General features: G+C 42.9%; 1 protein-coding gene across 4 annotated transcripts in view; it reads left to right on the top strand.

Moving 5' to 3' along the window:
- LOC110500696 (neurexin-2) overlaps positions 1–27,849 on the top strand; it is a 1,070,834-nt gene that overhangs the window by 513,985 nt on the left and 529,000 nt on the right. For all 4 annotated transcript variants that reach the window (XM_036958142.1, XM_036958143.1, XM_036958144.1 and 1 more), the window contains one exon: positions 15,130–15,291. In XM_036958142.1, coding sequence (XP_036814037.1) covers positions 15,130–15,291 — 162 coding nt within the window. The remainder of the gene's footprint in view (positions 1–15,129; positions 15,292–27,849) is intronic.

The following is a 27,849-nucleotide window of genomic DNA, read 5'->3' as shown; positions in this document are numbered from 1 at the left end:
TGTGGTTCACTGATAGTGTTTGGTTCACTGACGGTGTGTGGTTCACTGGTGTGTGTTTGGTTCACTGATGGTGTTGTGGTTCACTGATGGTGTGTGGTTCACTGGTGTGTGTGGTTCACTGACGGTGTGGTTTACTGATGATGTTGTGGTTCACTGATGGTGTTGTGGTTCACTGACGGTGTTGTGGTTCACTGACGGTGTTTGGTTCACTGACGGTGTTGTGGTTCACTGACAGTGTTGTGGTTCACTGACGGTGTTTGGTTCACTGACAGTGTTTGGTTCACTGACGGTGTTGTGGTTCACTGACGGTGTTGTGGTTCACTGATGGTGTTGTGGTTCACTGACGGTGTTGTGGTTCACTGACGGTGTTTGGTTCACTGACGGTGTTGTGGTTCACTGACAGTGTTGTGGTTCACTGACGGTGTTTGGTTCACTGACAGTGTTTGGTTCACTGATGGTGTTTGGTTCACTGACGGTGTTGTGGTTCACTGACGGTGTTAGGTTCACTGACGGTGTTGTGGTTCACTGATGTTTGGTTCAATAACTCTGTGTGGTTCCTGATGGTGTTGTGGTTCACTGACGGTGTTAGGTTCACTGATGGTGTTGTGGTTCACTGACGGTGTTGTGGTTCACTGAATGTGTTGAGGTTCACTGACGGTGTTATGGTTCACTGATGGTGTTTGGTTCACTGGTGTTTGGTTCAATAACGCTGTGTGGTTCACTGATGGTGTTTGGTTCACTGACAGTGTTAGGTTCACTAACGGTGTTAGGTTCACTGATGGTGTTATTTTCACTGACAGAGTTAGGTTCACGGACGGTGTTTGGAACTCTAACGGTGTTGTGGTTCACTGACGTGTTGTGGTTCACTGATTGTGTTTGGAACTCTAACGGTGTTGTGGTTCACTGATTGTGTTTGGAACTCTAACGGTGTTGTGGTTCACTGACGGTGTTGTGGTTCACTGATGGTGTTATTTTCACTGACAGAGTTAGGTTCACGGACGGTGTTGTGGTTCACTGACGTGTTGTGGTTCACTGATGGTGTTTGGTTCACTGACGGTGTTTGGTTTACTGATGGTGTTTGGTTTGCTGATGTGTGTGGTTTACGGATGATGTTTGGTTCACTGGTGTTTGGTTCAGTAACGCTGTGTGGTTCACATGGTGTTTGGTTTGCTGATGGTTTTTGGTTCACTGATGGTGTTGTGGTTCACTGATGGTGTTTGGTTCGCTGATGGTGTTTGGTTCGCTGAAGGTGTTTGTTTCACTGATGGTGTTTGGTTTGCTGATGTGTGTGGTTCACTGACGGTGTTGTGGTTCACTGACGGTGTTAGGTTCACTGACGGTGTTGTGGTTCACTGATGGTATTTGGTTCAATGATGGTGTTGTGGTTCACTGACGGTGTTGTGGTTCACTGACGGTGTTAGGTTCACTGACGGTGTTGTGGTTCACTGACGGTGTTAGGTTCACTGACGGTGTTGTGGTTCACTGACGGTGTTGTGGTTCACTGACGGTGTTGTGGTTCACTGACGGTGTTAGGTTCACTGACGGTGTTGTGGTTCACTGACGGTGTTGTGGTTCACTGACGGTGTTAGGTTCACTGACGGTGTTGTGGTTCACTGACGGTGTTGTGGTTCACTGACGGTGTTGTGGTTCACTGACGGTGTTAGGTTCACTGACGGTGTTGTGGTTCACTGACGGTGTTGTGGTTCACTGACGGTGTTAGGTTCACTGACGGTGTTGTGGTTCACTGACGGTGTTGTGGTTCACTGACGGTGTTAGGTTCACTGACGGTGTTGTGGTTCACTGACGGTGTTGTGGTTCACTGACGGTGTTGTGGTTCACTGACGGTGTTGTGGTTCACTGACGGTGTTGTGGTTCACTGACGGTGTTGTGGTTCACTGACGGTGTTGTGGTTCACTGACGGTGTTGTGGTTCACTGACGGTGTTAGGTTCACTGACGGTGTTGTGGTTCACTGATGGTATTTGGTTCACTGACGGTGTTGTGGTTCACTGATGGTATTTGGTTCACTGACGGTGTTTTTTTCACTGATTGTGTTTGGTTCACTGATGGTATTTGGTTCACTGACAGTGTTTTTTTCACTGATTGTGTTTGGTTCACTGATGCTGGGTGATTAACATCAACAGCACTTTTGATGGATTTAAGTTGGCTGTGTCCTGTAATGAGGTTTGGGAATAGGTGGTCTCTCTCTGTGTGTGTGTGTGTGTGTGTGTGTGTGTGTGTGTGTGTCTGCTTGCGCATGTGCCAGATTGTGAGAATCTCACACAAAATTGACTCGGATGAATTCAATCCTGTACCTCTATAGCTTCTTACTCTCAATATGTTACTTTATTGGTATCCTACATTATGTGACATATTGATTACACCATCGGTTTAGAAAATATATGAATACTTTTTGGCATCTCAGTATGATAAAGTGTACAATGAGCTTGAGCTATTCCGCAATAAATGTTAGGTAAACGAAGCCTTAATTGCTCATTTTTAATGACAGCAAGCGATGGATTGAGCAGCAATGAGATTTGTCCAGAGAACAAGTCAGCGCATCAATGCTCAGATCAGAAAACCCAGCTACGCTGCAGAGAAGCATAATGAAACTCTGTTTATCACCTGCACAGGGATTTTGTGATTTATATACAGTGCTTTCGGAAAGTATTTAGACAATTTACTTTTTCCACATTCTGTTACGTAAAAAATATGTAAAACAGTAATACATTTACATATGTAAGTATTCAGACTCTTTGCTATGAGACTCGAAATTGAGCTCAGGTGCATCCTGTTTCTTTTGATCATCCTTGAGATGTCGCTACAACTTGATTGGAGTCCACTTGTGGTAAATTCAATTGTTTGGACATGATTTGGAAAGGCATACACCTGTCTACGCAAGATCCCACTGTTGACAGTGCATGTCAGAGCAAAAAGCAAGCCATGAGGTTGAAGGAATTGTCTGTAGAGTTCAGAGACAGGATTGTGTTGAGACACAGATCTGGGGAAGTGTAACAAATGTCTGCAGCATTGAAGGTCCTCAAGAACACAGTGGCCTCCATCATCCTTAAATGGAAGAAGTTTGGAACCACCAAGATTCTTCCTAGGGCTGGCTGCCAGGCCAAACTGAGCAATCAGGGGAGAAGGGCTTTGGTCAGGGAGGTGACCAAGAACCCGATGGTCACTCTGACAGAGCTCTTTAGTTGCTCTGTGGAGATGGGAAATTCTTTCAGAAAGACAACCATCTCTGCAGCACTCCACCAATCAGGCCTTAATGGTAGAGTGGCCAGATGGAAGCCACTCCTCAGTAAAAGGCACATGACATCCCGCTTGGAGTTTGCCAAAAGGCACCTAAAGGACTCTCAGACCATGAGAAACAAGATTCTCTGGTCTGATGAAACCAATATTCAACTCTTTGGCCTGAATGACAAGCATCACGTTTGGAGGAAACCTACGGTGAAGCCTGGTGGTGGCAGCCATGCTGTGGGGGTGTTTTTCAACAGCATGGTCTGGGAGACTAGTCAGGGTCGAGACAAAAATTATCGGAGCAAAGTACAGAGAGATCCTTGTATAGAACCTGCTCCAGAGTGCTCAGGACCTCAGACTGGGGCGCAGGTTCCCCTTCCAAAAGGACAATGACCCTACACAGCCAAGACAACACAGGAGGGGCTTTGGGACAAGTCTCTGAATGTCCTTGAGTGGCCCAGACAGAGCCTGGACTTGAACCCGATCGAACATCTCTGGAGAGACCTGAAAATGGCTGTGCAGCGACGCTGTCCATCCAACCTGACAGAGCTTGAGAGGATCTGCAGAGAAGAAGGGGAGAAACCCCCCAAATGCACATGTGCCAAGCTTGTAGCATCATACCCAAGAAGACTCAAGGCTTTAATTGCTGCTAAAGGTACTTCAACAAAGTACTGAGTAAAGGGTGTTATGCTTATGTAAATTTGACATTTATTTTTTTTATAAATTAGCAAACATTTCTAAAAAAGTGTTTTTGCTTTGTCATAATGGGGTATTGTGTGTATATTGTTGAGGGGAAAAAAACTATTTGATCACGTTTAGAAATAGGCAGTAACCTAACAAAATGTGGAAAAAGTAAAGGGGTCTGAATACTTTCCGAAGGCACTGTGAGTCTCCGTATTCCATTGATACCCAGACTATTTGCTCACTGAGCTGGAGCTGCATGCCATGTTTTGAGGGGAATTACGATGTTGTAATAGGAATCAATTACATAGCGCTCAGTCTATTGTCGAGTTAAATAGAAAGGCGGGTGTAGCGCTACTATTGTCTTCTTGACGACGTTACATATAATATATTCGGTGCTGAGGAGCACAGTTGGTTTGGCACGAGAAGGAATGAGCTGTCAGGGCACATTTAAGGTAAATAAAAGAGGGTCAGAAATGGCCCTGGTTCCAGTACACCAATATGATATCATTATATCTTGGCTGACAAGGTGATACGTTTCTCCCAGAATGCGTCACTTTGGTCCCGTGGCAACAAGATGGAAACTTTTACCAAATGCGGGTGAAACTTTGCAGCGTCATCAAATCCAAAATTCATAGCTGGATGGCATATTTATCTGACCTCTTATCTAGCTTGCAGGGTGGGCATGCATTTGTTCCAGCCCTGCAAGCACACACATATTCCACTAATCATCAAATAGACGGCAATGATAGTTGAATATTTAAGGGCGTGATACAACTGAGGCTGAAACAAAGGTTGCCAAAAATGGTCCTATAGCATGCTCCGTGCATAGCTGTGGATATGACCTGGTTTTACATGCTTTATCCCAGAGTCCTTCAAACCCTTTCTGCATGTAAACCAGTGTAATTTCCCTCACACGTTACGGTGTGTCAAAAATAACACTGGCTGAGCAACTGAAGTGAAAACAGCCAATTTCCCACCATCACAAACTTCAAGATGCAACCTTTCATTACATCTCCCAGATCCACTTCCATTGTCATCAGACTCATCAACACTGGACATTCCTTTTGGTCTCTTACAATGGGATACGTGAGGAAATGTAAGCCTGATGCACTGATGGAAAGGTGCCCTGCTACACTTCAGAAGGATAACTACACTAAACATTGCACCAAATCTGTGTTAACATTTTAGGATGATGTATCATTTACTCGTTTATATTAGATTAAAATAAAATACATTTAAATAAATAGAACGACCCACTCCATTTAACCATTATTAAGAGTGCATTGTCTGCTTTTTCAGAAATCAATGGTAAAAAGGCAATAGCTTATGGTGCAGCTCTGAGGAATTGGCTTCACTGATTCTGCCCTCTTCAGCATGAAGAAACCATGATCATACAATATGTATCACGGATTAGAGCATATAGGTTTAAGCGACTTGGATTGGTTCACTGACCCAGCACACACAGGATAATGGATTATCATTGGCTATGATCTGGATAGAATCCTTTCATGTTGACAGAGAGAAAAAGCCCAAGCCCAAGAGTCAATAGAACTCTTAACAAAGCCCCCGCCTCTCTCATCCTCAGCCTGTGTTCTTGATCCACATGTGATCTTAGTGGTATTACCTTGTAGTCACTGTTGCCTTGACATATCCTGTCTCGTGCCAGGTGTTACCTCCAAAGCCTCCAATGTCAGGCTTGTAGCCCATAAAGTGTTGCAGCCATGAGGACATGATCCAGACCTCGTATGTGTTAAACGAATAGGCTTTACCATGTAATGCTGGCGCCGGCACAAAATGTCTTGGGCCTTGTTCAAAGTAAAGGGCTCTAGAAGTGTTAGCCACCTAGTTACAGTGCCTTGCGAAAGTATTCGGCCCCCTTGAACTTTGCGACCTTTTGCCACATTTCAGGCTTCAAACATAAAGATATAAAACTGTATTTTTTTGTGAAGAATCAACAACAAGTGGGACACAATCATGAAGTGGAACGACATTTATTGGATATTTCAAACTTTTTTAACAAATCAAAAACTGATTCAGCCCCCTTAAGTTAATACTTTGTAGCGCCACCTTTTGCTGCGATTACAGCTGTAAGTCGCTTGGGGTATGTCTCTATCAGTTTTGCACATCGAGAGACTGACTTTTTTTCCCATTCCTCCTTGCAAAACAGCTCGAGCTCAGTGAGGTTGGATGGAGAGCATTTGTGAACAGCAGTTTTCAGTTCTTTCCACAGATTCTCGATTGGATTCAGGTCTGGACTTTGACTTGGCCATTCTAACACCTGGATATGTTTATTTTTGAACCATTCCATTGTAGATTTTGCTTTATGTTTTGGATCATTGTCTTGTTGGAAGACAAATCTCCGTCCCAGTCTCAGGTCTTTTGCAGACTCCATCAGGTTTTCTTCCAGAATGGTCCTGTATTTGGCTCCATCCATCTTCCCATCAATTTTAACCATCTTCCCTGTCCCTGCTGAAGAAAAGCAGGCCCAAACCATGATGCTGCCACCACCATGTTTGACAGTGGGGATGGTGTGTTCAGCTGTGTTGCTTTTACGCCAAACATAACGTTTTGCATTGTTGCCAAAAAGTTCAATTTTGGTTTCATCTGACCAGAGCACCTTCTTCCACATGTTTGGTGTGTCTCCCAGGTGGCTTGTGGCAAACTTTAAACGACACTTTTTATGGATATCTTTAAGAAATGGCTTTCTTCTTGCCACTCTTCCATAAAGGCCAGATTTGTGCAATATACGACTGATTGTTGTCCTATGGACAGAGTCTCCCACCTCAGCTGTAGATCTCTGCAGTTCATCCAGAGTGATAATGGGCCTCTTGGCTGCATCTCTGATCAGTCTTCTCCTTGTATGAGCTGAAAGTTTAGAGGGACGGCCAGGTCTTGGTAGATTTGCAGTGGTCTGATACTCCTTCCATTTCAATATTATCGCTTGCACAGTGCTCCTTGGGATGTTTAAAGCTTGGGAAATCTTTTTGTATCCAAATCCGGCTTTAAACTTCTTCACAACAGTATCTTGGACCTGCCTGGTGTGTTCCTTGTTCTTCATGATGCTCTCTGCGCTTTTAACGGACCTCTGAGACTATCACAGTGCAGGTGCATTTATACGGAGACTTGATTACACACAGGTGGATTGTATTTATCCTCATTAGTCATTTAGGTCAACATTGGATCATTCAGAGATCCTCACTGAATTTCTGGGGAGAGTTGGCTGCACTGAAAGTAAAGGGGCTGAATAATTTTGCACGCCCAATTTTTCAGTTTTTGATTTGTTAAAAAAGTTTGAAATATCCAATAAATGTCGTTCCACTTCATGATTGTGTCCCACTTGTTGTTGATTCTTCACAAAAAAATACAGTTTTATATCTTTATGTTTGAAGCCTGAAATGTGGCAAAAGGTCGCAAAGTTCAAGGGGGCCGAATACTTTCGCAAGGCACTGTATATGTCTGGCAGCACTTTGAGAAAATGTGCTGCCTTTGACTGGCGCTCCATTCATCTAATAGGATTGTTTCATTCTCTGGCTCAGTATAAAACATCATCAATATCTCATCCGAACAAGGCTTGGCATGTCACACAACAAAGATTCTTAGAAAGACTTTCATGATGAGTAGTCAGGTGAAGGCAGGTTAGTCTTTCATGATGGGTAGTCAGGTGAAGGCAGGTTAGACTTTCATGATGGGTAGTCAGGTGAAGACAGGTTAGTCTTTCATTATGGGTAGTCAGGTGAAGTCTTTCATGATGGGTAGTCAGGTGAAGACAGGTTAGTCTTTCATGATGGGTAGTCAGCTGAAGACAGGTTAGTCTTTCATGATGGGTAGTCTGCTGAAGACAGGTTAGTCTTTCATGATGGGTAGTCAGGTGAAGGCAGGTTAGTCTTTCATGATGGGTAGTCAGGTGAAGGCAGGTTAGTCTTTCATGATGGGGTTTCGGCCTTTAAAAAGTGAAATTGAGATGTTATTGATCCTTTAACGAGGACACAGCAAACGTCAATCACCAGAGAGTCATTCGAACAAGGCCAAGCTTGGATGAGACGGTGTGTGTGTCTTTGTGTGTATGGTACAGTTGAAGTCGGAAGTTTACACACACCTTAGCCAAATACATTTAAACTCAGTTTTTCACAATTCCTGACATTTAACCCTAGTAAAAATTCCCTGTCTTAGGTCAGTTAGGATAACCACCATTTTAAGAATATGAAATGTCTGAATACTAGTAGAGAGAATGATTTATTTCAGCTTTTATTTTTCCCAGTGGGAAAAGTGGGTCAGAAGTTTACATACACTCAATTAGTATTCGGTAGCATTGCCTTTAAATGGTTTAACTTGGGTCAAACGTTTCAGGTAGCCTTCCACAAGCTTCCCACAATAAGTTGAGTGAATTTTGGCCCATTCCTCCTGACAGAGCTGGTGTAACTGAATCAGATTTGTAGGCCTCCTTACTCACACACGCTTTTTCAGTTCTGCCCACAAATTTTTTACGGCAGTTTTGGAGCAGTGGCTTCTTCCTTGCTGAGCGGCATTTCAGGTTATGTCTATATAGGACACGTTTTACTGTGGATATAGATAATTTTGTACCTGTTTCCTCCAGTATCTTCTCAAGGTCCTTTGCTGCTGTTCTGGGATTGATTTGCACTTTTCACACCAAAGTACGTTCATCTCTAGGAGACAGAATGTGTCTCCTTCCTGAGGGGTATGATGGCTGCGTGGTCCCATGGTGTTTATACTAGCGTACTTTTGTTTGTACAGATGAATGTGGTACCTTCAGGTATTTGGAAATTGCTCCCAAGGATGAACCAGACTTGTGGAGGTCTACAATTGTTTTTCTGAGGTCTTGGCTGATTTCTTTTGATTTTCCCATGATGTCAAGCAAAGAGGCACTGAGTTTGAAGGTAGGCCTTGAAATACATCCACATGTACACAGGTGTATGTAACCTTCTGACCCACTGGAATTGTGATACAATGAATTATAAGTGAAATAATCTGTCTGTAAACAATTGTTGGAAAAATTACTTGCGACATGCACAAAGTAGATGTCCTAACCGACTTGCCAAAACTATAGTTTGTTAACAAGACATTTGTGGAGTGGTTGAAAAACGAGTTTTAATGACTCCAACCTAAGTGTATGTAAACTTCTGACTTCAACTGTTTGTGTTTACATGCACAACATTGTGTGTGTTTGTCTGAGGCAGGTGGTGAGGGAGATAGTGACAGGTTACATGACAGGTGGTGAGTACAGGAAGTGCTTGTGACGATGCTGAATTTTCCATCTCCTTTTAGGTCAGGCAGAGAGGAGGGGCTGACTACACTGTGTATGAAAGAGCTGTTGGATTCCAGACAAATGGACAATCGGAGATACAAACTAAGAAAGGCCCAAGAGAAATATCCAGGCACATACTCTCTAGTAGTATTTAAAATGTTTTGAACCAGCAGCTAGCTGTGATGTCATCACCAGTTAGTCTCAGGCAAATTAATGATGACGACCAATGGTTGATGATGCAACCACAAGCAACATCAAGCCAAACAATAATATTCTGTTAAGCTGAAGACTGAGGCAATACCTCCAGTACCGCCCTTAAAATTGTGTAGAAATTTGCTCTGGCCAAAAGCCAGTTCCCTTGATTCAACTGTATATCTTATCACATGGACAAATTGAGGTAACCAACTTGGAACAATTAACAGCATAACACATGTAGGTATATTGCCAGGAAACAGTATTTTTTATAAACATAGTTAAATGGAGACGACAACGTTAACTACCTCTTGTTACTTTTTCTTGCATGAATGGGTGATCTGAGAGGCTCTGAATACAGAGGGGCAGGCAAAACGGTGAGAGAGGACGAGAAAGAGAGAGAGATGGGGCTAAAACCAGTGCTAATCTCCTATATTCCTCTTTCAGCTGTGATCCTCACAGGTGGCTGGCAGCTGGCTGACGCTCCCTCCATTAACGGCCCTCTAATGATGCTAACTACTGGACCCAGTGCCAGGCTACCGTAGCGCTACACCGACAAACACCACACAGCTAAACACACAGGGCCCGCTGCCAAAACTGCCTTAATTGCTGCAGTTCGTATCTTATTCTGTCCCGGAAATGGGTTCAACTAACAGCCAAGAAGAGGTTGTGTTGTTCGTGGAGTGAGAACTCAATTGCGATGGATCTCTGTTTTTTTGTGTCAAACTCACTCGTACTTGGAATCCAGTGGAGGCTGCTAAGGGGAGGATGGCTCATAATAATGCTGGAGCAGCGCAAATGGAATGGCATCAAACACATGGAAACCATGGAAACCATGTGTTTGATGTATTTGATACCATTTCACTTATTCTGCTCCAACCATTACCACAAGCCCGTCCTCTCCTATTAAGGTTCCACCAACCAACCCCCTGTGTTGGAATCAATTGGCCCAATTGGGCTATGATTCTTCTCGAAAGACTGATAGCCGGTAACATTGACCCTCCTCCCTTCTCCCCCCTCAGTCTCCTCCCCCCACAGGACCCCTCCCCCTCCAGAGCCGTTGCCCTCAGGCGAACATATCGACAGCCCTGCATCCCCAGGAAGACCAGGGATGTGCCCAACTCCACCTCCACCACCTCCTCTTCCACGTCTCCTATAACCAAAACTGACCTCTATATATTCTCCTCAAGTAGTGACAGCAGACATAAAAATGGGTTGCCCTGTTTCGAGGGAAGTACGTAAAAAATAAAAATAAAAAGGACTAGCCGAGCGCTCTGCAGGGGACGAGACATTTGGAGTGCAGTTGTTGTCAGGGCTCTTTTCAGGACCTCAAAAGAACAAGGCATCATGGTTTTCACTTTCAACTCAGGCATATTTGTATAAATGTTTTATGAAGTGTTGGTGAAGTTAGAAAAGTTGAATGGAAATCGATTTTTTGCTTGTTTGGTATTCACAGTTTGGTACTCAACTGGTCTGTTATTGATTTCGATGAGGGAAAACTGTTATTATAAACCAGTCGTTTGCCAGAACATTGAGTTGTCTGTTTGTAGATGTCTAAAGTATTTGATTGGTAAACATTGCTGAAGAAATATTTTGATCTAAAATGTTTTACAGACCACAATGTAATGTATGTTCCCTTTTCGTAGGCTACAATTCATCTCAATTGATAGAAAATGTTGAATATTTGAAACTAGCGACAAAACCGATTCAATAGATACTCAAAATCAACCTACAGGTAAGGGAGAGTGGGTAGGCTAAGTTCAGCCATTTTTGACATTCAGCATCACTCCCTCAGTGGAAATGTAGTATTATTTCTAACAAAGATATCTACATCGATATACAGTGCGTTCAGAAAGTACTCAAAGACCTTTATTTATTCCACATTTTGTTTTTACAGCCTTTATTCAAAATTGGTTAATTAGCTTTTTTTCCCCTCACACACTACCTCGTAATAACTAAATGAAAACATGTTTTTTAAAATGTTTGTACATTTATTGAAAATGAAAACCAGAAATATCTCATTTATATAAGTATTCACACCCGAGTCAATACTTTGTGGAAGCACCTTTGGCGGCAAATACAGCTTTGAGTCATCTTGGGTATGTCTGTATCAGCTTTGAGTCATCTTGGGTATGTCTGTATCAGCTTTGAGTCGTCTTGGGTATGTCTGTATCAGCTTTGAGTCATCTTGGGTATGTCTGTATCAGCTTTGAGTCATCTTGGGTATGTCTGTATCAGCTTTGAGTCATCTTTGGTATGTCTGTATATGCTTTGCACATCTGGATTTGGGGATTTACTCCCATTCTTCCTTGCAGCCAAAGAACTGTGGAGTTCTGTCAAATGGTTCTTGGTGACCTCCCTGACCAATGTCCTTCTTGACCGGTTGGTCAATTTGGTCAGACGGCCAGCTCTAGGCAGAGTCTGGGTCGTTCCATTTCTTTGATGGAGACCACTGTGCTCTTGGAAATGGTCTTCATACACTTCCCCAGATAGATGTCTCAGATCTACGGACAGTTCCTTGGACTGCATGGTATAGTTTCTGCACTGTCAGTTGTGGGAGTTTATATGGACAGGTGTGTTTCTTTCTAAATCATGTCCAAACAGTTAAATTGCCCACAGGTGGACTCCAATCAAGTTCTAGTGACATCTGAAAGATGATAAAAGGAAATTGGATGCACCTGAGCTCAATTTGGAGGTTCATAGCATATGGGTGTGAATACTTATGTAAATTAGATTTCTGTATTTAATTTTCAATAAATTAGCAAACATTTCTAAAAACACATAACTTTGTCATTATGCGGTATTGTGTGTAGATATGTGTAATCTAGTTTAAATTCAGGCTGGTGATGCCTATCTACAACCATTTCAGTGCACCTGCGATAACATCTGCAAAGCTGTGTTAGCGACCAATAAACTTTAAGTTGATTTGACATATATTTCAGGACGTTGTGTATCCATGGAAAATATCTGAACGCATGTAAACATTACAGTTATAAAAACGTAGCTTGTCCAAAACAAAGTGGTCTTTTGGCTAAACTTAACTGGGTATGGGGTAAGTAAGTAAGTAAGTAAGTTGAGCCGCAGGACAGGGTAAGTTAAGTCATCTACAAATGTCTGTACTGAATGAATAATTACCACTACCTTTTTTAAAATCATGTACATCTTTATTTCCCAAACACAATTCAACACATCCATTTTAAGCATATGTTAACACACGCTTAACACCTAACAAACACTTTGTACTTTTTAAAAACACTTTTTAACATAGGCCTTGTGGTTACCTTATATCCCAGCGATAATACCTTGCATTACACCTGGGAAGAAAACACTTCAATTTGCTCAACTTACCATTGGCTTAACTTACCCCGTGGCTATTGGTTCAATTTACCCCAAGGCAAACAAGGATGTGCTTTCATACTAGCTTTAGGACCTCATATTGAAGGTTATAGAGATCCCAACTGATGTATAGAACAATCTTAAAAGTATCTACTTTGGTTGAGATACAAGCATCATGAAACCTCTAACACGATAAATACATTGAACTTTGTGAAAATCTGTTTTCTTTACTTAACTTGTTTACCACATTTCCCATGTGGTTTCTTTCTTCACAGACTGCATTAAATGATGACCTCTTCCTAAATATTTGGTCAAACTATTCATTTTGTGTATGGTTTCCTAGAAACAAGGGTGGCTCAACTTACCCCTTTGGCTCAACTTACCCCACTCTCCCCTACTGTATTAAAAGAGAACATAAAGAAGAAAATAATTGTCTGTTTTTCTACCACCTCCAATCAGCCTGGATTAGGGACAAGTACAGTACATCCCAAACGACCTATACACCCAGTATGTAGCTTTTGTACTGTGGAAATGTAATGTTGTTCATTGTAACCCAGAGCAGGGCTGTTGGTTTGTGCGATGTTCAGTGTGTATGTGGACCAACAGATGTCAAATTAAAGATTGGAGAGCGTCGTAGCGACTCCAGCCAGGACTATTAGTCTAATTACACTAAAAATTAAATTAGTATCGGACTGTATCAGATCCAAATCGAGTCACTTGGCAAGACACTGATCTGTTTCCACAAAACTCCTGGCAAACACAGTTACAGTGTTCCTCAGTCGTCAAAACAGGCATCAAAACATTCATTATTATAATGGTTGGACATTTAATTATAAACACTGCATATAATGTATAAGTCCGTTACAAGGCAAATGGGGTATTTTTTTATCTATTCACACTGCGTAGTAACTTCAATTGGACAGATTTCATGTCTGATTTCCTCCCCCACCCTGAGTAGTATTGGAGCTAAGGCAGAGCCTGGTGTTACATGTTAAAGAGTCCCCCTCTCATCTCAAATCAAATTAAGGTCAACTCACAGTGACTATGCACTGAAGGATAAGGTCAACTCACAGTGACTATGCACTGAAGGATAAGGTCAACTCACAGTGACTATGCACTGAAGGATAAGGTCAACTCACAGTGACTATGCACTGAAGGATAAGGTCAACTCACAGTGACTATGCACTGAAGGATAAGGTCAACTCACAGTGACTATGCACTGAAGGATAAGGTCAACTCACAGTGACTATGCACTGAAGGATAAGGTCAACTCACAGTGACTATGCACTGAAGGATAAGGTCAACTCACAGTGACTATGCACTGAAGGATAAGGTCAACTCACAGTGACTATGCACTGAAGGATAAGGTCAACTCACAGTGACTATGCACTGAAGGATAAGGTCAACTCACAGTGACTATGCACTGAAGGATAAGGTCAACTCACAGTGACTATGCACTGAAGGATAAGGTCAACTCACAGTGACTATGCACTGAAGGATAAGGTCAACTCACAGTGACTATGCACTGAAAGATAAGGTCAACTCACAGTGACTATGCACTGAAGGATAAGGTCAACTCACAGTGACTATGCACTGAAGGATATGTTGGTGTCTTGGAAATACTAATGAATAGACTCAGAGCTTAACGTTCTGTAGACAGAGGGAATTAATATGTCTACGTGCCTGGTGCCTTTCTGTCAAAAACTGACAATCTTCCCCCGAAGGGCCTGAGGGAGCCTTTAAAACAGACGGTTGCCGCCTTTTTACGTTCCATGAAAGGAAAACAAAGGCGTGTTTCTCTTCTCAGTCGGCGGTATCTCCCCTCCATCAGACTTCTGGCGGTGTTTGTTTGATACAGCCTGGTGGTTTCCACTCTGTCAGTGATCAAAGATGCCGCTCACACCCAGAACCTCACACAAAAGACGCGACATTTGGCAATTAAATATTCAAAGAAAGTTATTTTTATCCCCCGATTCTCTTGATTGAGGTTATGTTCAACTGGGAACGCAGACAGAATAGTCAAACGTTGAGGTTTATCAGTTGTTTGACCCTCCAAGGGCATGCATTTAACAATGTGTGGATATTATCAGTGGTGCAGTTTGTAAATTGGTAAAATAATATGCCCTTGAGTCCTGTTATTAGAGAGTGAAAACAGCGCCATCCCAGTGGTCAACCCCAGCAACTGCATTCCCGAGCGACTCCCCTCTGAGCTGCACAAACGCAACCAATCGTTAACGAGTAACGTCCCACCGTAGGGGACAGACCCGCCTACCGCCAGTGTTTAATCCAACTTCTTCCTTTCCTTTCCCCTCCTCCACTCCACTCCTCTACTCTTTCTCTCTCTTTTTTGTCTCTCTATCTATCTATCCCTCTATACCTACCTGTGTCTGTTGGGCCGTGCCCGTACCAGGTGACCATATCAGTGGATGGTATTTTGACCACTACTGGTTATACCCAGGAGGACTATACCATGTTGGGATCAGATGACTTCTTCTACATTGGGGGGAGTCCCAATACTGCAGACCTGCCCGGATCACCCGTCAGCAACAACTTCATGGGCTGCCTCAAAGACGTGAGTGTCTCTGGTTCAGTACTGGGGATCGAGGGGGGAATCAGGCACACACACACAGACATGCACGCACACACACACACACACACACACACACACACACACACACACACACACACACACACACACACACTGACATATTTGCTTGCGTACACAAACTGTCCACACAGATGTAATGTGGGCTAGTGTGTGTGTTTTGTGTGTGTGTGTGTGTGTGTGTGTGTGTGTGTGTGTGTGTGTGTGTGTGTGTGTGTGTGTGTGTGAGAGAGAGAGAGAGGTCTAGGACCGGCTTTTAGATGCATCATAACTCTACAGGCTGGATATTGTCTCAGGGATGCTAAGTTATTATCCTAACTCTAAGAGGAAGTAGAATGATAAATCCCCATAGTTGGTAGGAACAAAAAAAATGTCCCCAATAAGGCTCCAAGCCACAACTCAACAAGCTGAGAAGAAAACCACTCCAATGAAATTACTTATAGAGGAACAGATGGGAATAGGACAGCAATACTTTCCTTATAAACGTTATCTGATTGAATAAGTCATTATTGTTTCATCAGATTTAATGAATCATATAGTAATTACATTTTCATTGTTTTGGTTGCTATTTGGGAAATTCCCTCTTCAAATCATCCTCCCAAAGCAATTCTAGTCTTATGAAGATGCTGATGATTATACATTCAATTCCCAAACAGAGGGAAAGGAGGCAGAGGACGAGTAGAAATTAGGGAAAGGGAAGGTGAAGAAGCACAATGAGATAAAGAGGGAAAAGGACCAATTTAAAAAATGGGGGAAGAGAGGATACAAAGTAAAAGTGAGAAGACCGTGCAGACATGAATTAAGGAGAAATAAGAGAGTGGGGAGAGAGAGAGGAAAGAGAGAAGAGCGAATGGAGAGAGAGAGAGAGGAAAGAGGGAGAGAGAGGAAAGAGAGAAGAGCAAGTGGAGAGAGAGAGAGGAAAGAGGGAGAGAGAGAGGAAAGAGGGAGAGAGGACAGAGAGAAGAGTGACTGGAGAGAGAGGAAAGAGGGAGAGAGAGGAAAGAGAGAAGAGCGAGTGGAGAGAGAGTGGAGAGAGAGAGAGAGGAAAGAGGGAGAGAGGACAGATAGAAGAGTGACTGGAGAGAGAGGAAAGAGAGAAGAGTGAGTGGAGAGAGACAGAGGGAAAGAGAGAGGGTGAGAAAGAAGGGGAGAGAGAGAGGAAGAGAAAACATAGTGAGTAGAGGGAGAGGAGAGAGAGAGAGGGAGAGAAGGAAGGGAGAGAGAGAGGAAGAGAAAACATAGTGAGTAGAGGGAGAGGAGAGAGAGAGAGGGAGAGAAGGAAGGGAGAAAGAAGGGGAGAGAGAGAGGAAGAGAAAACATAGTGAGTAGAGGGAGAGGAGAGAGAGAGAGAGAGAGAAGGAAGGGAGAAAGAAGGGGAGAGAGAGAGGACAGAGAGAAGAGTGAGTGGAGAGAGAGGAAAGAGGGAGAGAGGACAGAGAAAAGAGTGAGTGGAGAGAGAGGAAAGACGGAGAGAGAGGAAAGAGGGAGAGAGGACAGAGAGAAGAGTGAGTGGAGAGAGAGAGAGAGAGAGAGAGAAGGAAGGGAGAGAGAAGGGGAGAGAGAGAGGAAGAGAAAACATAGTGAATAGAGGGAGAGGAGAGAGAGAGAGTGAGAGAAGGAAGGGAGAAAGAAGGGGAGAGAGAGAGGAAGAGAAACATAGTGAGTAGAGGGAGAGGAGAGAGAGAGAGGGAGAGAAGGAAGGGAGAAAGAAGGGGAGAGAGAGAGGAAGAGAAACATAGTGAGTAGAGGGAGAGGAGAGAGAGAGAGTGAGAGAAGGAAGGGAGAAAGAAGGGGAGAGAGAGAGGAAGAGAAACATAGTGAGTAGAGGGAGAGGAGAGAGAGAGAGGGAGAGAAGGAAGGGAGAAAGAAGGGGAGAGAGAGAGGAAGAGAAACATAGTGAGTAGAGGGAGAGGAGAGAGAGAGAGTGAGAGAAGGAAGGGGAGAGAGAGAGGAAGAGAAAACATAGTGAGTAGAGGGAGAGGAGAGAGAGAGAGTGAGAGAAGGAAGGGAGAGAGAGAGGAAGAGAAACATAGTGAGTAGAGGGAGAGGAGAGAGAGAGAGTGAGAGAAGGAAGGGAGAGAGAGAGGAAGAGAAAACATAGTGAGTAGAGGGAGAGGAGAGAGAGAGAGAGAGAAGGAAGGGAGAGAGAGAGAGGAAGAGAAAACATAGTGAGTAGAGGGAGAGGAGAGAGAGAGGGAGAGAAGGAAGGGAGAAAGAGAGGAAGAGAAAACATAGTGAGTAGAGGGAGAGGAGAGAGAGAGGGAGAGAAGGAAGGGAGAAAGAGAGGAAGAGAAAACATAGTGAGTAGAGGGAGAGGAGAGAGAGAGAGGGAGAGAAGGAAGGGAGAGAGAAGGGGAGAGAGAGAGGAAGAGAAACATAGTGAGTAGAGGGAGAGGAGAGAGAGAGAGAGAGAAGGAAGGGAGAGAGAGAGAGGAAGAGAAAACATAGTGAGTAGAGGGAGAGGAGAGAGAGAGGGAGAGAAGGAAGGGAGAAAGAGAGGAAGAGAAAACATAGTGAGTAGAGGGAGAGGAGAGAGAGAGAGGGAAAGAAGGAAGGGAGAGAGAGAGGAAGAAATGTGCTGCTTTCAGACTGTAGGCCGTTTCATCCTGTTGGTCAATACTGTGGGCAGAATTACAAGTCTTGTGTCAGGGCTGTGGCTGTGCTTTCAAGTTCCCAGTGGCGCAAAAGGCCTTTGATACGCTTGGCCAGGAGCCTCCAGGAGCAAGATATCCAATGAAGGGAAGAAGAGAGATTGAGAGAGAGGAGTATGTGAGATAGAAGAGAGAGAGAGAAAGATAGAGTGAGATAGGAGAGAGAGAGTGAGATAGGAGAGATAGAGTGAGATAGGAGAGAGAGAGAGGATAGAGTGAGATAGAAGAGAAATTGAGAGAGAGGATAGAGTGAGAGAGTGAGATAAAAGATTGAGAGAGGAGAGAGTGAGATAGAAGAGAGATTAAGAGGATAGAGTGAGATAGAAGAGAGTGAGATAGAAGAGAGAGAATAGAGTGAGATAGGAGAGAGAGAGTGAGATAGGAGAGAGAGAGAGAGAGAGCATAGAGTGAGATAGAAGAGAGATTGAGAGAGAGGATAGAGTGAGATAAAAGAGTGAGAGAGGAGAGAGTGAGATAGAAGAGAGATTAAGAGGATAGAGTGAGATAGAAGAGAGAAAGAGGATAGAGTGAGATAGGAGAGAGAGAATAGAGTGCGATAGAAGAGAGCGAGAGAGCGATGGAGGGAGTGAGTTAAAAGACAGAAAGGAAAAGTAGTATCCAGAGAAGAGCCTTAAAGAATGAAAGTTTATCTTGTTTTGTTCTTAGGTAACACTGTGCGCGTGTGAAATGACTTGTATTGTTCTCAGGTAACACTGTGCGCGTGTGAAATGACTTGTATTGTTCTTAGGTAACACTGTGCGCGTGTGAAATGACTTGTTTTGTTCTTAGGTAACACTGTGGGTGTGTGAAATGACTTGTTTTGTTCTTAGGTAACACTGTGGGTGTGTGAAATGACTTGTATTGTTCTTAGGTAACACTGTGGGTGTGTGAAATGACTTGCTTTGTTCTTAGGTAACACTGTGCGCGTGTGAAATGACTTGTTTTGTTCTTAGGTAACACTGTGGGTGTGTGAAATGACTTGTTTTGTTCTTAGGTAACACTGAGGGTGTGTGAATTGACTTGTATTGTTCTTAGGTAACACTGTGCGCGTGTGAAATGACTTGTTTTGTTCTTAGGTAACACTGTGGGTGTGTGAAATGACTTGTTTTGTTCTTAGGTAACACTGTGGGTGTGTGAATTGACTTGTATTGTTCTTAGGTAACACTGTGGGTGTGTGAAATGACTTGTTTTGTTCTTAGGTAACACTGTGGGTGTGTGAATTGACTTGTTTTGTTCTTAGGTAACACTGTGGGTGTGTGAAATGACTTGTTTTGTTCTTAGGTAACTGTGCGCGTGTGAAATGACTTGTTTTGTTCTTAGGTAACACTGTGGGTGTGTGAATTGACTTGTTTTGTTCTTAGGTAACACTGTGCGCGTGTGAAATGACTTGTTTTGTTCTTAGGTAACACTGTGCGCGTGTGAATTGACTTGTTTTGTTTTTAGGTAACACTGTGCGCGTGTGACATGACTTGTATTGTTCTCAGGTAACACTGTGCGCGTGTGAAATGACTTGTATTGTTCTTAGGTAACACTGTGCGCGTGTGAAATGACTTGTTTTGTTCTTAGGTAACACTGTGGGTGTGTGAAATTACTTGTTTTGTTCTTAGGTAACACTGTGGGTGTGTGAATTGACTTGTTTTGTTCTTAGGTAACACTGTGGGTATGTGAATTGACTTGTATTGTTCTTAGGTAACACTGTGCGCGTGTGAAATGACTTGTTTTGTTCTTAGGTAACACTGTGGGTGTGTGAATTGACTTGTTTTGTTCTTAGGTAACACTGTGGGTGTGTGAAATGACTTGTTTTGTTCTTAGGTAACACTGTGGGTGTGTGAATTGACTTGTTTTGTTCTTAGGTAACACTGTGGGTGTGTGAATTGACTTGTTTTGTTCTTAGGTAACACTGTGGGTGTGTGAATTGACTTGTTTTGTTCTTAGGTAACACTGTGGGTGTGTGAAATGACTTGTTTTGTTCTTAGGTAACACTGTGGGTGTGAATTGACTTGTTTTGTTCTTAGGTAACACTGTGGGTGTGTGAATTGACTTGTTTTGTTCTTAGGTAACACTGTGGGTGTGTGAATTGACTTGTTTTGTTCTTAGTTAACACTGTGCGCGTGTGAAATGACTTGTATTGTTCTTAGGTAACACTGTGCGCGTGTGAAATGACTTGTTTTGTTCTTAGGTAACACTGTGGTTGTGTGAATTGACTTGTTTTGTTCTTAGGTAACACTGTGCGCATGTGAAATGACTTGTTTTGTTCTTAGGTAACACTGTGGGTGTGTGAATTGACTTGTTTTGTTTTTAGGTAACACTGTGCGCGTGTGAAATGACTTGTTTTGTTCTTAGGTAACACTGTGTGCGTGTGAATGCACATGTTCTGTTCTTAGGTAACACTGTGCGCGTGTGAAATGACTTGTTTTGTTCTTAGGTAACACTGTGGGTGTGTGAATTGACTTGTTTTGTTCTTAGGTAACACTGTGGGTGTGTGAATTGACTTGTTTTGTTCTTAGGTAACACTGTGGGTGTGTGAATTGACTTGTTTTGTTCTTAGGTAACACTGTGGGTGTGTGAATTGACTTGTCTTGTTCTTAGGTAACACTGTGGGTGTGTGAATTGACTTGTATTGTTCTTAGGTAACACTGTGCACGTGTGAATTGGCTTGTTTTGTTTTTAGGTAACACTGTGCGCGTGTGAAATGACTTGTATTGTTCTTAGGTAACACTGTGGGTGTGTGAATTGACTTGTTTTGTTCTTAGGTAACACTGTGGGTGTGTGAATTGACTTGTTTTGTTCTTAGGTAACACTGTGGGTGTGTGAATTGACTTGTATTGTTCTCAGGTAACACTGTGGGTGTGTGATGTGACTTGTATTGATCTGAGGTAACACTTTGGGTGTAGATGTGACTTGTATTGATCTCAGGTAACCCTGTGGGTGTGTGATGTGAGTTGTATTGTTCTCAGGTAACACTGTGGGTGTGTGATGTGACTTGTATTGTTCTCAGGTAACACTGTGGGTGTGTGATGTGTGTTTGCATGTCTTTTTTGGTGAGAGTTTTTTTGGGGGTTGGGGGTTGGAGTAAAATCCCCCTCCAGTGTTGTTCTCACCTTTGCTCTCTTTCCCCCATACCTGTCATCCTCTCTGCCATCTCTCCTTCTCTCAACCTGAGACCTCTCTTTCCCCCATATTACCATCTGTCTTCCATCTCTCCTTCTCTCAACTTGAGACCTCTCTTTCCCCCATATTACCATCTGTCTTCCTCTCTGCCAGCTCTCCTTCTCTCAACCTGAGACCTCTCTTTCCCCCATATTACCATCTGTCTTCCTTCTCTCAACTTGAGACCTCTCTTTCCCCCATATTACCATCTGTCTTCCTCTCTGCCAGCTCTCCTTCTCTCAACTTGTGACCTCTCTTTCCCCCATATTACCATCTGTCTTCCATCTCTCCTTCTCTCAACTTGTGACCTCTCTTTCCCCCATATTACCATCTGTGAAAGACCGGATCAATTCAGCCTTATGTAGCAACATTTGAAATTGTGTTTTTTACATTGGATAAAAGAGGAGACTCTGCTCTGAAATTGGAGTAGATTGCCAGAGAGATTTTACCAGCTACGTCTATCAGCAGTTGTTGCAGCGACCTCATTAACATTCTATTGAAAGGGTTACTTGTATAGTGGAATCTTTTAAGACATGTAGCTAGCTAGCTACCTAAACAATTAGGCAGGTAGCAAACCAACAAGGTTTAATGTTAGCTAGCTAACATTAGGCTATAACTAGCAAAGCAAATGGCTCTGAGATACTTATAATATTACTTCACAGATCATACATGTAACATTAGCTAGCTGACCTAACAACAGCAGTGAAGCACCCAATCTAAATGGCTAAAGTTGGCTAGCTTGCTATCTACTTCCAGACACAAATTACAGAACAGCTCACTGACCATTTTACTCGCCCTACTGAAATGCATACTTCTTTCGTTAAGACATGTAGCTAGCTAGCTAAACAATGAACCATGATTCCAACTCATGACGTTACTACCCTGCATGAAACTGCAGGTAGCTAACCAACCAGGTTCAATGCTAGCTAATGGCTCTGAGATACGAATAATATTATGACACCGATCATACACGTAATGTTAGCTAGCTAGCTAACAGTACACTTTAACTTGGAAACGTGTAATATCTGAATATGTAGCTAGCTAGACTATCTTACCCATATACATGGATGGACGATTTTCCCTCTCTCACGGATGCCATTGTCATAACTCTCCTGTGACGATCTGAAGGATCAGGTTACAGTGGGTCCGCTCTACAGTGTGCTCTCTCTCGTAGAGGGGGAGAGCAGGAAGTCTGCTGTTTTATGGCGGTCGTAAAATACGCTGCCTCTGTGGAACTGTGGAACACAGAGAGACACTTGGATAATCAAAAAATGGAATAATTAAACAATATTTCTATTTTTGAGAATGTGGGAATGGTCCGTGGACACTTTTGAAGATGTAATCCGGAGACAGGTGTTTTGTCCATCTTCTTAGCTATCATACTCTTACACTGATTTCAAAACTTGGTCCTCCAGAAAGTGGAGAGCAACACTTATGCAGTTCCACTACACAATATATGTTTTTTTTTTTAAAGCTGCGTTAGACAGTATTAACTACACATACTGACAAACTCAAATAAACAGAAGCCTACTACATGGCAGACCAATCCGAACTCATCTCTCGGCATGTCCAGCCCTCTCATTATGTCAGCCAATCATGGCTAGCGGGAAGGTTACTGGATTTTTTTTGTGGCTAAACCAACTAGGCTTGTAATTTAACCATTTTATTTGTATTTACAGATGGCATGCACATTTTGTTATTAAGGCACATGAAAGCTGACATGTTCCAGAAGGCATTTTGATTAAAAAAAAATATATATATATGTATGAAGCAAAGAAAATAAGTATTTGGTCAATAACAAAAGTTTATCTCAATACTTTGTTATATACCCTTTGTTGGCAATGACAGAGGTCAAACGTTTTCTGTAAGTCTTCACAAGGTTTTCACACACTGTTGCTGGTATTTTGGCCCATTCCTCCATGCAGATCTCCTCTAGAGCAGTGATGTTTTGGGGCTGTTGCTGGGCAACACGGACTTTCAACTCCCTCCAAAGATTTTCTATGGGGTTGAGATCTGGACACTGGCTAGGCCTCTCCAGGACCTTGAAATGGTTCTTACGAAGCCACTCCTTCGTTGCCCGGGCGGTGTGTTTGTGATCATTGTCATGCTGAAAGACCCAGCCAACTTTCATCTTCAATGTCCTTGCTGATGGAAGGAGGTTTTCACTCAAAATCCCACGATACATGGCCCCATTCATTCTTTCCTTTACACGGATCAGTCGTCCTGGTCCCTTTGCAGAAAAACAGCCCCAAAGCATGATGTTTCCACCCCCATGCTTCACAGTAGGTATGGTGTTCTTTGGATGCAACTCAGCATTCTTGGTCCGCCAAACACGACAAGTTGAGTTTCATCTGATCATATGACAGTCTCCCAATCTTCTTCTGGATCATCCAAATGCTCTCTAGCAAACTTCAGACGGGCCTGGACATGTACTGGCTTAAGCAGGGGGACACGTCTGGCACTGCAGGATTTGAGTCCCTGGCGGCGTAGTGTGTTCCTCACGGTAGGCTTTGTTACTTTGGTCCCAGCTCTCTGCAGGTCATTCACTAGGTCCCCCCGTGTGGTTCTGGGATTTTTGCTCACTGTTCTTGTGATCATTTTGACCCCACGGGGTGAGATCTTGCGTGGAGCCCCAGATCGAGGGAGATTATCAGTGGTCTTGTATGTCTTCCATTTCCTAATAATTGCTCCCACAGTTGATTTCTTCAAACCAAGCTGCTTACCTATTGCAGATTCAGTCTTCCCAGCCTGGTGCAGGTCTACAATTTTGTTTCTGGTGTCCTTTGACAGCTCTTTGGTCTTGGCCATAGTGAAGTTTGGAGTGTGACTGTTTGAGGTTGTGGACAGGTCTTTTATACTGATAACAAGTTCAAACAGGTGCCATTAATACAGGTAACGAGTGGAGGACAGAGGAGCCTCTTAAAGAAGGTCTGTGAGAGCCAGAAAATCTTGCTTGTTTGTAGGTGATCAAATACTTATTTTCCACCATAATTTGCAAACAAATTCATTAAAAATCCTACAATGTGATTTTCTGGATTTTTTTTCTCTCGTTTTGTTTGTCATAGTTGAAGTGTACCTATGATGAAAATGACAGGCCTCTCTCATCTTTTTAAGTGGGAGAACTTGCACAATTGGTGGCTGACTAAATACTTTTTTGCCCCACTGTACCTAGTTTCCTGAAATGAGTATTCCCCTGTGCCATCTCTCCTTCTCTCAACATATGACCTTACTATTGCCCTCTTTCACACCCTCCTGTCCCTCCTATCCCTCTCTCTTCCCTCCCTCTCTCTCCCCTCTCCCTCTCTCTTCAGACATGTGTGCAATTAAATCTATGCCAGTGTTGCTGATACACCAGCTATACCATCATGACAGCCAAATTAAAAATTGATTTCTTCGACTGATTCCCACACTAGCAGAAGGCCCCTCTCATCCCTCTCTTATTCCCGCTCTCTCTCCACTGCTCTTTTGAGACTCACCTTGGTAGGATGATAGGATCCCTCAAACTCTCCTCCCGCTCCGCCCCTCATTTCAGACACATTTTACTCAGGCACCTCAGCGGGTGGCCTTCCCAATTCGTATCTCCACAATGAGAAATTAGTTGAGAGTCGGATGATTGCCTGTGCGTGCAAGCATGCACGCGTGTATGTGTGTGCGTGTGTGTTTGGGCCTATGCATTTGAGCTGGCTTGTAAGTAACAGAGAAACATCCATTAGCGATTAGAATGCTGTCTTTTTTGCTGCTCTCTGGTCTCTGAACACAGAACATGAAGTAGCTGAATACTGACAAAACATCACACCTGTATGTAAACTACAAAATGATCCTCGTCGGTTTTCCTGAAGAAAATAACATTGACACTTACAACAACCCACCCAAACACACACAAGGAAATGTTATGACATTTTGGCTAACATCCTCTCTCTCTCTCCCTCTTCCTCTCTATCAATTCAACTCAAGTGGATTTATTGGCATGGGAAACATATGTTTACATTGCCAAAGTAAGGATAAACAAAAGTCAAATAAACAATAAAAAGGGAACAGTAAATATTACACTCACACAAAATCCAAAAGAATAAAGACATTTCAAATGTAATATTATGTCTATATACAGTGATGTGCAAATAGTTAAAATACAAAAGGGAAAATAAATCAACATTAATATGGGTTGTATTTACTGTGGTGTTTGTTCTTCACTGGTTGCCCTTTTCTTGTGGCAACTGGTCACAAATATTGCTGCTGTGATGACACACTGTGGTATTTCACCCAATAGATATGGGAGTTTATCAAAATTTGAATTTAAAAAATGTATATTTTGGGATCTGTCTGAGATACAGTATGTCTCTCTAATATGGTCATACATTTGGCAGGAAGTTAGGAAGTGCAGCTCAGTATCTACCTCATTGTGTGGGCAGTGTGCACATAGCCTGTCTTCTCTTGAGAGTCAGTCTGCCTACTGCAGCCTTTCTCAACAGCAAGGCTATGCTCACTGAGTCTGTACATAGTACAAAACTTTCCTTAATTTTGTGTCAGTCACAGTGGTGAGGTATTCTGCCGCTGTGTACTTTCTGTTTAGAGCCAAATGGTATTCCAGTTTGTTCATTTTTTTTGTTAATTCTTTCCGATGTGTCAAGTAATTATCTTATTGTTTTCTCGTGATATGGTTAGGTCGAATTGTTTTGTTGTCCCTGGGACCAGTTTGCTTAGGGGACTCTTCTCCAGGTTCATCTCTCTGTAGGTGATGGCTTTGTTATGGAAGGTTTGGGAGTCGCTTCCTTTTACGCGGTTGCAGAATTTAACATCTCTTTTCTGGATTTTGATAATTAGTGGGTATCGGACTAATTCTGCTCTGAATGCATTACTTGGTGTTTATGTTGTACGCAGAGGATTTTTTTGCAGAATTCTGCATTGCAGAGTCTCAATTTGGTGTTTGTCCCATCTTGTGAATTCTTGGTTGGTGAGCGGACCCCAGACCTCACAACCATAAAAGGCAATGAGTTCTATAACTGATTCAAGTATGTTGAGACAGATCCTAATTCTATGTCAAATTTTATGTTCCTTTGATGGCATAGAATGCTTTTCTTGCCTTGTCTCTCAGATCGTTCACAGCTTTGTGGAAGTTACCTGTGGCGCTGATGTTTAGGCCGAGGTATGTATAGTTTTTTGTGTGCTCTAGGGCAACAGTGTCTAGACGGAATTTGTATTTGTGTTCCTGGAAACTGAACCTTTTTTGGAACACCGTTATTTTTTGTCTTACTGAGATTTACTGTCAGGGCCCATGTCTGACAGAATCTGTGCAGAAGATCTAGGTGCTGCTGTAGGCCCTCCTTGGTTGGAGACAGAAGCACCAGATCATCAGCAAACAGTAGATGTTTGACTTCAGATTCCAGTAGGGTGAGTCCGGGCACTGCAGACTGTTCTAGTGCCCTCACCAATTCTCTCTCTCTCTCACACACACACAATCACACACACAAACACCCCCCCCTCACACACACACACACCCCTCCACCCACCTATCACGAGGTCCCCAGTGCCTAGGAGTGTCAGTGAAAGTGATTATGTCTGCGGCAGGCTGCTTTGGTTGTCTGAGTTTCTCAATGACAAAACAAATCAATCCAGTCACCCTGAAGAAGAGGAATGGCCCAGCGATAGTGCCAGCCGTCAGAACAGTGAAAACCCTAAGCCGATACACGTCATCGATTCAGACAGACATTCTGGCAAAAGTTATTGGCTAAAGTCGGTAAATAACTTCAGGAAAGTGATAAAAGGGTTATCTTAGTATAGAACCTTAGAAATTGTGTTCAGATGGACACAGAGGCCGTCTTACCACTAAACTCGCTGAAGTTCATTGAAAGTTTGATTATTGCTGTTGTACTTTACAGTACTGTAATGTCTACAGACCTCACACTGACTTGAAAAAGAAGTGATTCCTGAAATGTGTCTCTTTATAAAGCCAGACACTCTCTTACAGGCTGTGTTATAATAGAGCCAGACAGGAATTGTCTCATAGCCCTCTTGGCTGAAAGAAGGCTTTCATCACTGTCTTTGTCCCCTGACTCACTCGGTCTGGCATCTCAGACATCACAAAACCAGCATTGTGAGGGATCGTCCTCATCCTCGTCTCCTTATTTGTCTTGTCCTTCCCTCACTCTGTATCTAACACCTTGAGTTAAGTCTGCTGTGGCTGGTTCGTTGACTGCCAGTGTTAGCATAGCTTATTAGCCTCGCTAATCCATCCTAATGACAAGATTGTGAAGTCCACAGGGCAGAAGTTGTATCCCCAACCTCTGGAGTTTAGCTGCCAGAGTTCAGACCTGGGTTCAATTAGTAGTTGTTTTCCATTAAATACTTTGGCTGGGCTTGCCTGAGCTATGTCTGGTGCAATAAAATCAATGAATTGGTCCCGGAAGTGCAAACACCTGCCTATGTAGCACTCAGGGTAGGCTCAATCAAACGCTCACTGAGTTAGCCAAGCCTGCTAACTATGAAAAAGAGAAACAAATAAGTCAGTTTCATAGTAAGTAGAGCTATGGAGGAGAGGGAAAGGAGAGATGTGCTGCTTGTATTAAATGTTGAAATGGGAGAAGTGAGTTGAGGAACTCTCCAGTCATGTTTAAGTATTTCTAACACGTTGGGGGGTAGTGAAGACATCAGTGAAATAACACATATGGAGTCATGTAGTAACCAAAAAAGTGTTACAATTTTTTAATGTTTTTATTTACCATTTAAC

This window comes from Oncorhynchus mykiss, chromosome 21 (assembly GCF_013265735.2).
Source record: "Oncorhynchus mykiss isolate Arlee chromosome 21, USDA_OmykA_1.1, whole genome shotgun sequence".
Taxonomy (NCBI): Eukaryota; Metazoa; Chordata; class Actinopteri; order Salmoniformes; family Salmonidae; genus Oncorhynchus; species Oncorhynchus mykiss.
The sequence above is the reverse complement of the archived record's forward strand: the minus strand, read 5'-3'. Positions and strand labels throughout refer to the sequence as shown.